Source organism: Triturus cristatus, chromosome 2_2 (genome assembly GCF_964204655.1).
Source record: "Triturus cristatus chromosome 2_2, aTriCri1.1, whole genome shotgun sequence".
Taxonomy (NCBI): Eukaryota; Metazoa; Chordata; class Amphibia; order Caudata; family Salamandridae; genus Triturus; species Triturus cristatus.
Window position 1 is genome coordinate 1,246,639,652 of NC_140582.1, and position 15,472 is coordinate 1,246,655,123.

General features: G+C 47.7%; 1 protein-coding gene across 1 annotated transcript in view; it reads right to left on the reverse strand.

Annotated features, from left to right (window-relative positions):
• Positions 1-15,472, reverse strand: part of LOC146863509 (uncharacterized) — a 546,139-nt gene that overhangs the window by 185,950 nt on the left and 344,717 nt on the right. Inside the window, exon 6 of the mRNA XM_085642941.1 lies at positions 14,576-14,653. Within this exon, the coding sequence (XP_085499067.1) occupies positions 14,576-14,653 (78 nt within the window). The remainder of the gene's footprint in view (positions 1-14,575; positions 14,654-15,472) is intronic.

Sequence of the window (15,472 nt, forward strand, 5' to 3'; positions counted from 1 at the left end):
ACAGGCCCCTTCCTCCCTAGTGGGGCCCATCTGTGCTGTGATACTTCTGCCTGCACAGTCCCAGGGGCAGCTACAATCCACGGATCACAATAAATTATCCACACAAGAGAAACACAAAAGGGTCGGGGACTTTACTGCATGAACATGTTTCAGCCTTGAAGAGCCTCTGGCGCAGGGGCCTTCTCCTTTTCAACTTCCTGCTGCAAAACATACAAACAGCTTCTGAGACTGTGAGAAGAGGATGTTTAAACTCACACTGGGAGCACTTACCCCCAACACACGCACACACACAGAAAGACGAGAACACAGATACAAACTTCCACGCCATTTCCACACGCAATGCTCTCACAAATACACAGAAACACAAACACATGGATGCAAACACAGACACGCACACATCTAAAGGCACAAATGGACACGCACACAGATCCAGGCACAAAAAAACAAACATACAGAGGTATAGACACACACCTACACATAGACATAAGCATACATACACACACAATACAGACACACACATTCAGAGACACATAAACAGATCTGCTCACATACTGTACATGTATATATATACACACACACACACACACATATATATATGTACAGTATATACTCACTGAAAAAAACAAAGATTACAAAGACTTTATATAGTTAGGCTGAGGTTTCACTCATACAAAACCAGTGAAATTCAGCAGTGAAAGCTAGCTAAGCTTACTAGAACTCGCGCCTCTGCAATGCACTGCTTATGACCTCACATATTACATCACTCATGACATGGTCAGTGACATCACTGATGACATCATCCAGTGAATGTGAGCATTTAAAAAAAGTTTATGACTGTTAGATATATATATATATATTCACTTAAAAAACCATAGGTTTCACACATGTTATAGTTAGCTGGACATTTCACTCGTAAAAAACCAATGAAATTCCCCCGGTATAGTTACTGCAGGCAACTATGACTCACGCGACCGCAATCCTCTGCTGATGACGTCAGATATTACATCACTGTATTTAGACACTTATTTACCCATGTCTTCTTCCATTATTCTTTAGCTATACATATATTACAAATATTTATTTTTCATAAAGACACATATGTCATCAGTGATGTAATATCTGACGTCATCAGCAGAGGATTGCGGTCGCGTGAGTTATAGTTGCCTGCACTAACTATAACGGGGGAATTTCAATGGTTTTTTACGAGTGAAATGTCCTGCTAACTATAACATGTGTGAAACCTATGGTTTTTTAAGTGAATTTGCAAGGTTTTTTAAATGCTAATTCGTAACTATAACGTGTGTGAAACCTATGGTTTTTTAAGTGAATTTGTACAGTTTTTTAAATGCAAAGTTATGTATTTATTAATTATTATTTTTTTCAGGTTTTTCACCGTGAGCGCGACCGCCAGTAGATAATATATATATATATATAATCTGCTGGCAGTCGCCAGTAGATATTTATTATATATATATATGTGTGTGTGTGTGTTATATATATAGATAAATAGATATATAGATAGATATATAATGATGGCATTACTGATGACATCTCAATCATCCATACAGTCACTCATACACCCACTGATTCACCAATACACACACATATATATATAATGTATACATGTGTGTGTGTGTGTATATATCCAAACAAACATCTCCTTTTGCTGGGAGCCCCCATCCCTGCAGCGTGGCTAGACATGCTAGGAGTGTCCTGTCATTCAAATCACCACACAGCGAAGATTACTTCTGAAAGCCCCAATCTGAGGAATATCTGTGTTTTATTCTATCAGACTCGCAGCATTTCTTCCACTGACGCGTTTCGGCTGTATGATCAGCCTTGTTCACAGGTGAGCCGAATAATAGTGCAGGGTGATGTAGGCCATAAATCCTATTAAACACCTGACCTTCTTTTCAGAAAATACAACTCCCACATTGCACCTGAAAGGTAAATACATTCTGTGTGAGTACACTTTCACTTTTTTTTTTGCTTAATAGCATTGAAAACATCACGTTATCGTGTAGTCCAAGTGTACCAAAAGTTCAATTATAAAAAGTCACGCATTAGAGGGAGGCTTCATTTTGTATTTGCGTTCTCGCTTGATATCATGCTGCTGGACTCACATCCGTGTTATAATGGTCAAAAACCAGTTCTCAGAAATGGCAAGAGGAGACACTTCTCCTTCTGCTCACTTTCTCACCTCAGTGCTCCTTTTGCCAGACTTCATCATAGTGATGCAGAAGGAGGCAAGCGGGACGTGCTCCCCAAATAGATCCAAACAAACATCTCCTTTTGCCGGGAGCTCCCATCCCTGCAGGGCGGCTTCGTCAAGACAGGTAAGGAGTGTCCTGTCATTCAAATCACCACACAACGAAGATTACTTCTCGAAGCCTCAATCTGAGGAATATCGGTGTTTTATTTTATCAGACTCGCAGCATTTCTTTATCTGACAACCTTTATGGGATTTAAGGCCTACATTACCCTGCACTATTACTCGGCTCACCTGTGAACAAGGCTGATCATACAGTCGAAACGCGTCAGAGAAAGAAATGCTGCGAGTCTGATAGAATAAAACACATATGTTGGCACATTCCCCTTGTTATTGGGAGGGCACAGTCCCCCTGTTGTTGGGAGGGCACATTCCCTTTGTTGTTGGGAGGGCACAGTCCCCCTGTTGTTGGGAGGGCACATTCCCTTTGTTGTTGGGTGGGCACATTCCCCCTGTTGTTGACAGGGGCACATTCCCCCTGTTGTTGAGAGGGCACATTCCCCCTGTTGTTGGGTGGGCACCTTCCCCTTGTTGTTGGGAGGGCACATTCCCTTTGTTGTTGTCCAAACTGAGGTGGCATAGTGAGCAAAATAATGATGGATTGGTATGCAGCCCAGAGTTGTAACCCTCGGCTAAGATTCATTCAAGCATTCCATCCATTCCTTTTCCCTAGGGAGCAGTGCTCTTCAGCATCGGACTTCTTATGGGGGCCCAGCTTGGTGATATGTACCCTGGGGGCCTAAAATATACTCATGGTACTGAGGGAGGCCAATCAGCAAAGACCGTCTTTGGCAATGGTTTGACATCCTGCATCTGTGGTTGACGGACTCAGTCAATAACAATGAATCCAGATTTGGTGGTGGTTGCGAGGCCAGAGACCTGACACGCCAGCGTCCTCCTCCTGTTCTGCTCCGAAGGGATCGTCTTTGTCAAAGATGTCCGGGGTCTCTGAAGAGCCCTGATGATGCCTTCCCCTGTGTGCCCAGCCCTGGCGCTTTTGATAGTGGCGGGTTCTCTTGAATCACAGGGTGAGCATGACGGACAGGGGCCGTCTTTGTGTTTGGGAAACACAACTCGTGATGATCTGCCCTGGGATGTCATGAGTGGCAGTGAGGACAGTTCTGTTCCATCACCCACCTAGCATTTTTATTTAGAGGATATTATAGATGCTGACAATGCTAGGCTTCAAGAAATACTTGGTGGGGGGGAACTTATTCACCTAGTCCCAGAACCCACCCATACTGCTGGTCACACCTTGGATGGAATTTTTTCTAACAATCCTAATATTCATTACTGCAGAGTGCCGCCAATTCCCTGGTCAGACCATGCAGCCGTTTTATTTGAGATCTGTCTTACTAAGAATTCCAAATTAATAACTGATCCTTCATTTAGGGCAGTGGCGGGTCGTCCATTGGATGCGTTGGGGCGTAGCCCCCCCGCCCGTAGCTCCCTCGGCGTTTCTAAACTTAAGTAAACTGAATCAGTTTACTTAAGTTCAAAGACGCCGAGGGAGAACCAACTGACAATCATGTCAGTCAGCATGACGTCGGACCGCCCACCCCCTTCAGAGTCTGAAGGGGGTGGGCTGTCCGGCGTCATGTTGACTGACATGATTATCAGACCAGGGGCAACAGGCAGCAGCAGCACAAGTGCGCATGAGTGGGGAAGGTGAGCGAATTTTCACCCGTGCCCAGTCATGCGCACTTGTGTTTGCACTGGCTTGCGCATGCCCATTAGGAGCCCCTCGGTCTCCTAATGGGCAGGCGGTGGGCGTAGCGTAAGCTGTGCCCTAAGCCAATCCTGGCGCTGCTGGCAGCGCCAGGATTGGCTGAGAGGGGTTGGCAGGCCCCTCCAGTGCCGTTCGTGAAGGCGCCCAGGGGAGTAGAGGTCTGAGAGGTGGCGTGGACCCGGGACCGGGTGTGAGGTAAGTTTTTTGTTTAATATTGGTCTCAAAAAATGTGGCAGTCATAATTTATACACGCCTGCAAATAAATTATATTTTGTATCCTAATCAAGTTATGAAATAATGTGTATACGTATTTTATGTTAAGGGACATTTGAAAGCACTGGTACGCTTGGCGCTTTAACCATATTCGCACACGTATTTATATTATTGTGTATTTTATATAGAGCTACGATGCTGACTTCTCTCCGCTTCGCAGCACTAATATGGAACCTTAATTATAAAATAGCGTGAATGATTTGTTAAAACTTGACATATATGTTGCAACGTATAGGTAATATTTTGCAACATTATTAGCTAAAGAACGATATTATTAATCATAATACCATTATATAATTCCGAAATAAACAGTAGCAAAAATTGTAGCGATATTAACCCTTATAATGTTCAAAATTATAATGTGTTTTCGAACAGATGAGCTTCACAAGAAATATTTTTTTTGAGAAATGTCAATTAAGGCACCGCGTTCGTCTGTGAAAACATCCGCATTAGACAAGGTACTCTTCAATAACCCCATCTCTGAGAACTCGCTCCAATTCATTTGCCTTTAAATCGCTGTCTACAGTCACTGAACACCGCCGATGCGGATTCTGTTCTAGAAACAACGTCTCTTTTTTGGGGGGGGAGGGGGTGGAGTTTTATAGCTCGAACTCGACCGAAAAGTATTGGAGCACCGGTTGCGTTACAGACGGGCTCATTGATTTTGTTAGAAACGGGGAGGTAAAGTGATTTGCACAGAATCACGGGACGTTGAGTTTCGCTGCTGAGACTCAAACCTGCTTCTCCCGCTTCAAGGTCGATTACTCTAGCCGTTAGACCACATCCTCTTCGGCGTGAAATGTACAAAAACTCAAGGCAGCACCGGGAGGACCTCCGAGAAAAGCTCTCGGATACTTAACGTACCAGGTTCCTACATTTCTCCTTTGCTTTCTTTCTACGCCGTACATTTTGACCAGGATTATTAATTAATGCTCACCGTGGTAGTGGTGGAGTCTGGAAGAGTAAAGGCCAAGCGACTCACAGAGACTGGTGAAGTATGTATAATAGAACTAGATAAAAAGAGTCTAAAAAAGAACTGGCTAATTGTGTGTTACATATTTGATCAATAGGACCTCTGGACACGTTTTAATAGTGTCTCAGGGAAATGGTTAATAGAAACTGCTGCTTAGTGATTCTGAAGGAAATGTTTAATAGTGGGCTAGGGAACTAGCTAATAGCGCTCCATGCAGTTGGTAAATAGTGCCTCAAGAAATTGGTTAATAGATACTAATCGATGTGGTGGTTAAAAGTATCTCAAGAAACTGGGTGATAGTGTCTGAGAAAACTTGCTAATAGTGTCTTGTGGAATATGCAAAACATGTGCTGCAGAACTGGTTATACGAGTATCATGCAATTAGTTAATAGTGTCCCAGGGAATAGTTTAGTAGTGTGTCATGGTGACATTACACTTATACCCAACTTTTACGCCCCACTACTTTCAAATGTCACCAGCCGCCACTGATTGAGGGTCAAAACGAGGGCCTGGAAAAACATTAATAGCGAGGAACTCGATAATTATTTGAAGTCTACTATGGGTGTTTGGCCCCCATCAGTGGATAAGGCTCCGGTGGCATACACTGAATAGTTAGATTCGACCTGTAAAGTATTAGCCCCAATTAGAATGTGAGGATGACACCCTCGCCCCCCTGGTATTCTGAGAATCTAAAACTACAAAAAACGGAATGTAAACGACTGGAACGCCCATGGAGGAAAGGTTACACCAAATCCACCAAGACGGCCTATAGGGATAGCCTTTATAGCTACAAAAAATCGCTCTCTGACACAAAAAACAACTGTTATGGGGAAGAGATCAGTAACGCGAAATCTTCCACAAAAGAACTTTTTATTCCAGTTTTAAAACTTACAAAACCTATCGCGGCAAAACCTCGGAGCAGCCCTGAATTCTGTGAAACTCTTGCCTCCGCTTTTCGGGAAAAGGTTGCCACTATCTCTTCGTCTTTCAGCACTCTGCCAAGGGAGGGCATTAAGATGGGTGTCTGGGATTCTCCCAACGACACCAAGATAGTGCCCACCTTTGACAATTTCGAGACTATGAATGCCCAAGATGCTTCCAAGCTTCTGCGAGCAATTCAATCAGGGTCCCCTTTAGATCCGTGTCCAGCACTAGTAGCCAAACCACTTCCGAACACTCTTGGAACTGCTCTTGCCCCTGTTTTTAACAATATTTTTAAGTGTGGTCTGCTTCCCAAAGTTTGGAAAAAAGCCTCAATCCTCCCCCTTCTCAAGAAAGCTAACCTGGATTCTGAGGAGCCTAACAATTATAGGCCTATCTCTCGTCTTCCCCTACCGGCTAAGTTGATTGAAAGAGAAATGAACCGTCAGTTAAGCTCCTTTATTAATATCAACGGACTTTTAGACTCTACTCAGTTTGGCTTCCGTACAGAACACAGCACAGAGCTGGCGCTGATTAAGTCAACAGAGGAAATTAGAGAAGTACTAGATCAGGGTGGAGCTGCGATTCTGATTATGTTGGACCTTTCGGCAGCCTTTGACACGGTGCACCATGAAGTATTGTTGGACAGGCTAGGCGAAAGGGGGGTTACAGGCAACGCCCTTCTAAAATCCTTCCTCACTAACAGAATTCAAACAGTTGACATGGGTGAAGATTGCTCAAAGCCATTTTCTCTGCCCTGTGGGGTTCCACGGGGGTCAGCGCTCAGCCCCACGCTGTTTAACATATATGTGTCTCCTCTGGCAGCCCTCATACGATCATTCGGCTTCCTGCAGACCTTCTATGCAGATGACACACAAATAGTGTTATCTATACAAGAAGGCAAAGAGGCTGAGACTGGTCGGGACTGCTACAATTGTATGCAGTCTCTTGCAGGCTGGATGTCAGCAAATTGCCTCAAACTGAATGCAGGGAAGACTGAGGTGATTATCTTTGGTAATCCCTCAAATCTCTGGTCAACCGACTGGTGGCCAGAGTCACTGAGTTCACCCCCAGCCCCCACTGGTAAGGCAAAAAATTTGGGAGTGATGGTGGACTCCAGACTGTCTTTTGGGGACCAGATTGGCAGAGTGGTATCCTCCTGTTTTCATCTCTTTAGGATTATGAGGAAAATCAAGCGTTTTCTCCCGAAGGATAGTCTTAGGACAGTAATAACTGCGCTTATTCTGTCTCGCCTAGATTATTGCAATGCCCTGTATCTTAACGTCCATAAAAGGCAGCTCAATCGACTGCAAGTAGTGCAAAATGCAGCCGCTAGGGTCCTGCTGGGTATCCCTAGGTTTGTTTCTGCCAAGAAGGGACTTCGGGACCTTCATTGGCTCCCAATGAAACAACGTATAGAATTTAAGGCCCTATGCCTGGTTTTTAAAACCCTTGAGGGGCATGGCCCTGCCTTTATGAGACATTATCTTCAATGGTACACCCCCCCCAGGGCCTTACGTTCAACCAAGGCAAAGTTGGTAAAAGTTCCACGCGTTAAAACTGCTAGTTGGGGGGCAGGAGCTTTTTCTGCTGCGCCGCAAAGGCCTGGAATGGCCTCCCCCTGCAGCTTAGAGGAGCTGACGGGCTCCGAGAGTTTAGGAGGGGCTTGAAAACGTGGCTCTTTTCTTAATTAGAACTTCTTTTCTGACCTCGTAGGCAACGTTTCAGCGCCAGGACACCTTAGGGTAACAGTGCGCTTTATAAGCTTCATTAACATAACATTCTCAGGTGACGAAGGACTGGAGGCGGTTCTTAGCCCCTGAGGGATGCGAGACCCTCAATGCCCCAAGGCATCGACAACAGTCTTCAGTGCTAAAGAAGGTATAAGCAGGTCAGGAGACAAAGGTTCCAGAGCTTTGTCGAATCCAGTAAGATGTGATCGAAAGGTAACCTAACGGGGCCAACAAAAAACAAGCTTGCGACACAAAAGTGAATGACAAGACCCCACACCCGAATAAACCAAGCTAAGACAGAGAGTGTGCCCATTCACAACAAACAGCAAGAGAAGGAGTCAGACCACATCTTGTGACTCAAGAGACTCCTTCAAACACAAACAATGTCCGGCTTCGAAACTAGATGGTAGGCGTATGCTATACATGCGTATCTACAGCACACATGCTATGAACATACCAAGATATACAAACCCCAAAGGATGCATGCGGTCACAGGCCCTCCCCTTCCACAAGCCACAAGCTCCCCCGAGACCTGAGAAAAGAACCCAACTACTTACGTTTCAGGAAACGGCTCAAAGCTCACCTGTTCCCTTAATTTTAACCTTCCTCCTTCTGAAACTTGCCGTCCCCCCCTCTCAGCCGCCCAACCCACAGAGGTAGAGATCTTTAGCGCTGGGATACCTCAGGGTGACTACGCGCTCTATAAAATTTTTTAATAATAATAATAATAATAACAAGCAGACCTGTGTTAGGAGCAGGTCACTCAGCGTATGTTCTGATGTCCAGTTAAGTGACCTCTTTCAAAGATCCAGAGAAACTGCATCTCAGGAAGGTATGACGGAAAGAGCTGTGCTATGGCGATTCTTCTGAGAGAAGTCATACACAGGACCAAGAAGAGCTCTCTTTCCACAGTACAAAGGGCTGTAATGAGACCCTACTGCTCACCGATGCACAGCGCATGGCTTTCCATTCAGAGCAGCCAGGATTCACCACATCTTCATAGCTAGTCCCACCCATATAACCTGCCTGTAACACCTGGGCTTGCATGAAAGAGGGATGTCTCCACTACTCTTGCCACTGAGAGACCATCCTAACATTCAGGGTGTGGCAGCGCGAGCACATCTACCAAAACCCATGCATCTGTACCCCCTGCACGTACCCATGAAAACATGGGGAAACTGTGCTTTATATATTATTTCTATTTAACTCATGCCCCCACCTGGGAAGAATGGGCTCTGAGAGCAGCCCAGAATATGTGGCTTTCCAGAGTAAACGTTCATGAAAAGTTGCATCCGAACCTTAGGGCGTAAAAAAACAATCTAACGATGGAGTTGATGCCCATGCGCACTATCGTCCAAGGGAGGAGTCACCTATCTCATGACCACAAAGACTTCTTCCAAAGACAACAACAACGTGCAAGCATCGGAGCCCAACACCAGATGGTGATTTATTATCCTAGTGTGTGATCTGCAGCTCATATGCCTCGAACATTGCATTTCTAAAGCGCACTGTCACTCGTGGTTGAGCATCCTGGCGCTGTGCTATGTGACACTGTGAACCCTGAGGTAGAACCGGACGGGTCAATTGAAATAAGAGCGTGACAAAGTGACCAGGGGTCTTGGAAAAGCCAGGTCTTCAAAGTTTTTTGGAATGAATCGTCCGTGTCCTTAAAGCGGAGGTAAGATGGCACCGTGAAGGACTCCCCACCTCAAGCTTTTACTCTGAAGGAAGGGGGCTGAGTTGATTCGCATTTGAGGATCTCAAAGTGCCCTGGGTCTTATAATGACTGAATCTGACCGCCGGGTACTTAGTGCCAGTGGGCTTGAATGCCCTGAAGAGCAGCAGCAGGGTCTTAAAAAGGATTCTTCGATCCTCTACCTCAGAGTTATATTTGAAGGATGCTCTCACTGGATGGCAAGAGGGTCGAGGTGTCGCTTTTAGATTCGATAACTTGTCTCAGTTCATTTGTTGCCTTGCCCACTGCTGCAGGAAACACATCCTGATGAGTGCTACCAGTTTGCAAATTTCTCCCTCAAGATAGAGCCCGCTCACTGTCCAGAGCCAGAATTTCACAAGACCATGAACCAAGTCAAGTAGTATGCCCAGGGGCAGAGTGGGCATAGAAAGGGTGGTCATGATCGAAGAATGGAGTTCAGAGTTGGACTTATAAACTGTCAACCGTTACCTTTAGAAAAAACAGTGATGGCATGTGAGTTACCACTGTAAACTGCATCACCGTTGGCTGGGACAGTGTACATTCCACACCAGACTGCCTTAAGAGAAAAGTGCATGCACTGTGAAAGGGAGCAAGGAAGTGACGTTCCTCTTCCTGCTTCTGTGCTCCCAATGAAAAAGGAATATGGAGGCATATCAACAACAACCGGCCATAATTATCGCTAAGCGCACTTAGCGCTAGGATAATTATCGCCGGCTAGCGTGGATTTTTATCGCTGAGATAGCATGCTATTAGCAACGCTTATCTCAAAAGCAATAAAAATCCTAGCGCTAACTGACTAATGTGAGATTATCGCTGGAAACCCAGCGATAATCTCACGAAATGTGGCGTTAGCTTGTTGATAGGTACTCTCAAACTTAGCCATGATATCCACCTTCCATAGTATATCATAGCTAAGTCAGTCCTGAAGCAGGCGTAAGGAAAGTAGCGATAACAGGGGTTATCGCTACTTTTCCTGACGCTATGCTTCATAGCGTGGGGCTTGATGATAGGAGAAATGACGCTTGGCGACATTTCTCCTGTCATGTCAGGTCAGGAACGGCCACTTTGCATCTCATTAGAGATGCAAAGCTAGGCGTTAAGATTTCGTACGCTAAAGCAAGGTTTCACGCGTCAGCGTGACCTTGCTAATTAGGCGATAAAATTATCACCGCTTTTCGTCCTAAAACGGCCGCAAAAGCTGCGATAATTTTCTATTGCCTCGTTGTTGATATACCCCAAAGTATTTACCCTGTAAGCATTTGTTTGTAGCATGTAGTGCTGTAGATTCACATATTTTGCATACTCATGACATCTTGTGTGGTGGTAGCTGCTCTGCAGGAAGCACATCATATGATGCTGCCGTGTGTACTGGTGTGTCGCGATAGCTGCTCTGCAGGAAGCACATCATATGATGCTGCCGTGTGTACTGGTGTGTCGCGTTAGCTGCTCTGCAGGAAGCACATCATATGATGCTGCCGTGTGTACTGGTGTGTCGCGATGGCTGCTCTGCAGGAAGCACAACATATGATGCTGCCGTGTGTACTGGTGTGTCGCTATACCTGCTCTGCAGGAATCACATCATATGATGCTGCCGTATGTACTGGTGTGTCGCGATAGCTGCTCTGCGGGAAGCACAACATATGATGCTGCCGTATGTACTGGTGTGTCGCGATAGCTGCTCTGTAGGAATCACATCATATGATGATGCAGTGTGTACTGGTGTGTCGCGATAGCTGGTCTGCAGGAAAAACTTCATATGATGCTGCTGTGTGTACTGGTGTGTCGCGATAGCTGCTCTGCAGGAACCACATCATATGATGCTGCCGTGTGTACTGGTGTGTTGCAGTAGCTGCTCTGCAGGAAGCACATCATATGATGCTGCCTTGTGTACTGGTGTGTCGCAGTAGCTGCTCTGCAGGAAGCACATCATATGATGCTGCCGTGTGTACTGGTGTGTCGCAGTAGCTGCTCTGCAGGAAGCACATCATATGATACTGCCATGTGTACTGGTGTGTCACGATAGATGCTCTGCAGGAAGCACTTCATATGATGCTGCCGTGTGTACTTGTGTGTCGCGATAGATGCTCTGCAGGAAACGCTTCATATGATGCTGCCGTATGTACTGGTGTGTCGCGATAGCTGCTCTGCAGGAAGCACATCATATGATGCTGCCGTGTGTACTGGTGTGTCGCGATAGCTGCTCTGCAGGAAGCACATCATATGATGCTGCAGTGTGTACTGGTGTGTCACGATAGCTGCTCTGCAGGAAGCACTTCATATGATGCTGCCGTGTGTACTGGTGTGTCGCGATAGCTGCTCTGCAGGAAGCACATCATATGATGCTGCCTTGTGTACTGGTGTGTCACGATAGCTGCTCTGCAGGAAGCACGTCATATGATGCTGCTGTATGTACTGGTGTGTCGCGATAGCTGCTCTGCAGGAAGCACATCATATGATGCTGCCTTGTGTACTGGTGTGTCGCAGTAGCTGCTCTGCAGGAAGCACATCATATGATGCTGCCGTGTGTACTGGTGTGTCGCAGTAGCTGCTCTGCAGGAAGCACATCATATGATGCTGCCGTGTGTACTGGTGTGTCACGATAGATGGTCTGCAGGAAGCACTTCATATGATGCTGCCGTGTGTACTGGTGTGTCGCGATAGATGCTCTGCAGGAAACGCTTCATATGATGCTGCCGTATGTACTGGTGTGTCACGATAGCTGCTCTGCAGGAAGCGCTTCATATGATGCTGCCTTGTGTACTGGTGTGTTGCAGTAGCTGCTCTGCAGGAAGCACATCATATGACGCTGCCGTGTGTACTGGTGTGTCGCGATAGCTGCTCTGCAGGAAGCACATCATATGATGCTGCCTTGTGTACTGGTGTGTCGCGATAGCTGCTCTGCAGGAAGCACATCATATGATGCTGCCATGTGTACTGGTGTGTCACGATAGATGCTCTGCAGGAAGCACTTCATATGATGCTGCCGTGTGTACTGGTGTGTCGCGATAGCTGCTCTGCAGGAAGCAAATCATATGATGCTGCCTTGTGTACTGGTGTGTCGCAGTAGCTGCTCTGCAGGAAGCACATCATATGATGCTGCCATGTGTACTGGTGTGTCGCGATAGCTGCTCTGCAGAAAGCACATCATATGATGCTGCTGTATGTACTGGTGTGTCGCGATAGATGCTCTGTAGGAAGCACTTCATATGATGCTGCAGTGTGCACTGGTGTGTCGCGATAGATGCTCTGCAGGAAACGCTTCATATGATGCTGCCTTGTGTACTGGTGTGTCGCAGTAGCTGCTCTGCAGGAAGCACATCATATGATGCTGCAGTGTGTACCGGTGTGTCGCGATAGCTGCTCTGCAGGAAGCACATCATATGATGCTGCGGTGTGTACTGGTGTATCGCAATAGCTGCTCTGCAGGAAGCACGTCCGATGATGCTGCAGTGTGTCCTGGCGTGTCGCAATACCTGCTCTGCAGGAAGAGCATCCGATGGTGCTGCAGTGTGTACTGGTGTGTCATGATAGCTGCTCTGCAGGAAGCGCATCAATGGCGCTGCGGTGTACTGGTGTGTTGCGATAGCTGCTCTGCAGGAAGCGCCTCTGATGGTGCTGTGGTGTGTACTGGTGTGTCACGATAGCTGCTCTGCAGGGAGCGCATCCGATGGTGCTGAGGTGTGTGCTGGTGTGTCACGATAGCTGCTCTGCAGGGAGCGCCTCTGATGGTGCTGAGGTGTGTGCTGGTGTGTCACGATAGCTGCTCTGCAGGGAGCGCATCCGATGGTGCTGTGGTGTGTACTGGTGTGTCACGATAGCTGCTCTGCAGGGAGCGCATCCGATGGTGCTACGGTGTGTGCTGGTGCGTCACGATAGCTGCTCTGTAGGGAGTGCCTCTGATGGTGCGGTGGTGTGTACTGGTGTGTCACGATAGCTGCTCTGCAGGGAGCGCCTCTGATGGTGCTGTGGTGTGTACTGGTGTGTCACGATAGCTGCTCTGCAGGGAGCGCATCTGATGGTGCTGTGGTGTGTGCTGGTGTGTCACGATAGCTGCTCTGCAGGGAGCGCCTCTGATGGTGCTGTGGTGTGTACTGGTGTGTCACGATAGCTGCTCTGCAGGGAGCGCCTCTGATGGTGCTGTGGTGTGTACTGGTGTGTCACGATAGCTGCTCTGCAGGGAGCGCCTCTGTGGTGCTGTGGTGTGTACTGGTGTGTCACGATAGCTGTTCTGCAGGGAGCGCATCTGATGGTGCTGTGGTGTGTGCTGGTGTGTCACGATAGCTGCTCTGCAGGGAGCGCCTCTGATGGTGCTGTGGTGTGTACTGGTGTGTCACGATAGCTGCTCTGCAGGGAGCGCATCCGATGGTGCTACGGTGTGTGCTGGTGTGTCACGATAGCTGCTCTGTAGGGAGTGCCTCTGATGGTGCTGTGGTGTGTACTGGTGTGTCACGATAGCTGCTCTGCAGGGAGCGCATCTGATGGTGCTGTGGTGTGTGCTGGTGTGTCACGATAGCTGCTCTGCAGGGAGCACCTCTGATGGTGCTGTGGTGTGTACTGGTGTGTCACGATAGCTGCTCTGCAGGGAGCGCATCCGATGGTGCTGCGGTGTGTACTGGTGTGTCGCAATAGCTGCTCTGCATGAAGTGAATACGATGGTGCTGGGTGTGTACTAGTGTGTCGTCTTGTCTGCTGTATGGGTCGCCCACCAGCTGAGGCTCTACTCAGCACCTGTGAGCTGTATTCACTGCTCGACAGGTCCCACATCAGATGCTGTTGCGTGCTCCTGTGTTGTGTTTACTGCTCTGTATTGTTACCACAACTACATTTTCTGAAGGTCCATAAGTCATCACTGATACCACAGAACCCCCTGATTCCTTTTCCCTGCTGCATTTCTGTCTGGGGGCACAGACAGTGGGGGGCACAGAGGAGGGGGGGGGGGCTCAGAGTAGGCTTCACTCACCTCCGCCTGCGCCCAGAAGGAGTCCCTCTTGCTGCGACGCATCTCCAGCGCTGGGTTTGTCTTCCTGTAGTTGGTTCCCTGGAGGAAAAGGAAGCAGAAGTTGTCATATGTATGTTTGTGAAGTCACTTCCACCTTTGAGAGTTTACAGTGAAGCAGCCCTCACTTTCAGACAACGGGGTGGCTGCAGCAGGACTGGGCACCCACAGGAGGTGATGAGAACAGGCTGTGCCCCTGGGGGATCAACAGGCTTTAAACAGGCCAGTGCCTCTTAGAGGCTGGTAGGGCTGGTGCGGTCAGTCACTTGTCCTGCACTGACGTCATGGAGGCATTTACGTCGGCGGTACCGAGGTGGTGCCCTGCCCTGGTTGGTCCCGAGTGCACTGTGTTCAACGGGCGCATGTGCCCTATACATACTATTCCTCAAGGTGGCACTTGGGGTAGGACCCAGGGTGCCCTCAGAGGTGCTATTGTGCCGTCCTGGGGTACTCTGTATCTGGCTCAGGTGTAACCGGTCTCTCTCCTGGCCGCCTGGGTGCAAAGCTCAGGAAGGGCCCTCAAAGAGCCCAGCGCCCAGAGGCAGGAACCCTTGGGCACTATATAAATGCCTCATTTATGTGTTCTTTTTAAGCTTACCTCATAGACATAGTAATTTTTTTCATTTTCGGACCATAAATATGTTTCAGATTTTCCCACACTAGGCGGATACGGATAAAATCTATTTTACAATGTGATAGATTCTTGCAAAACACAGAAGGGACCAGAAGGGACCCCTCCATCCGCAGCTGACTACCCTGGGCACCCATTGGCGCCTACCCTCCTCAGGTTAGGGTTCGAGGCGCCCCCAGTCACCATGCCTTCGCTTGGCTCTATATCGCCTCTGGCCTGGTTGCCCCCTC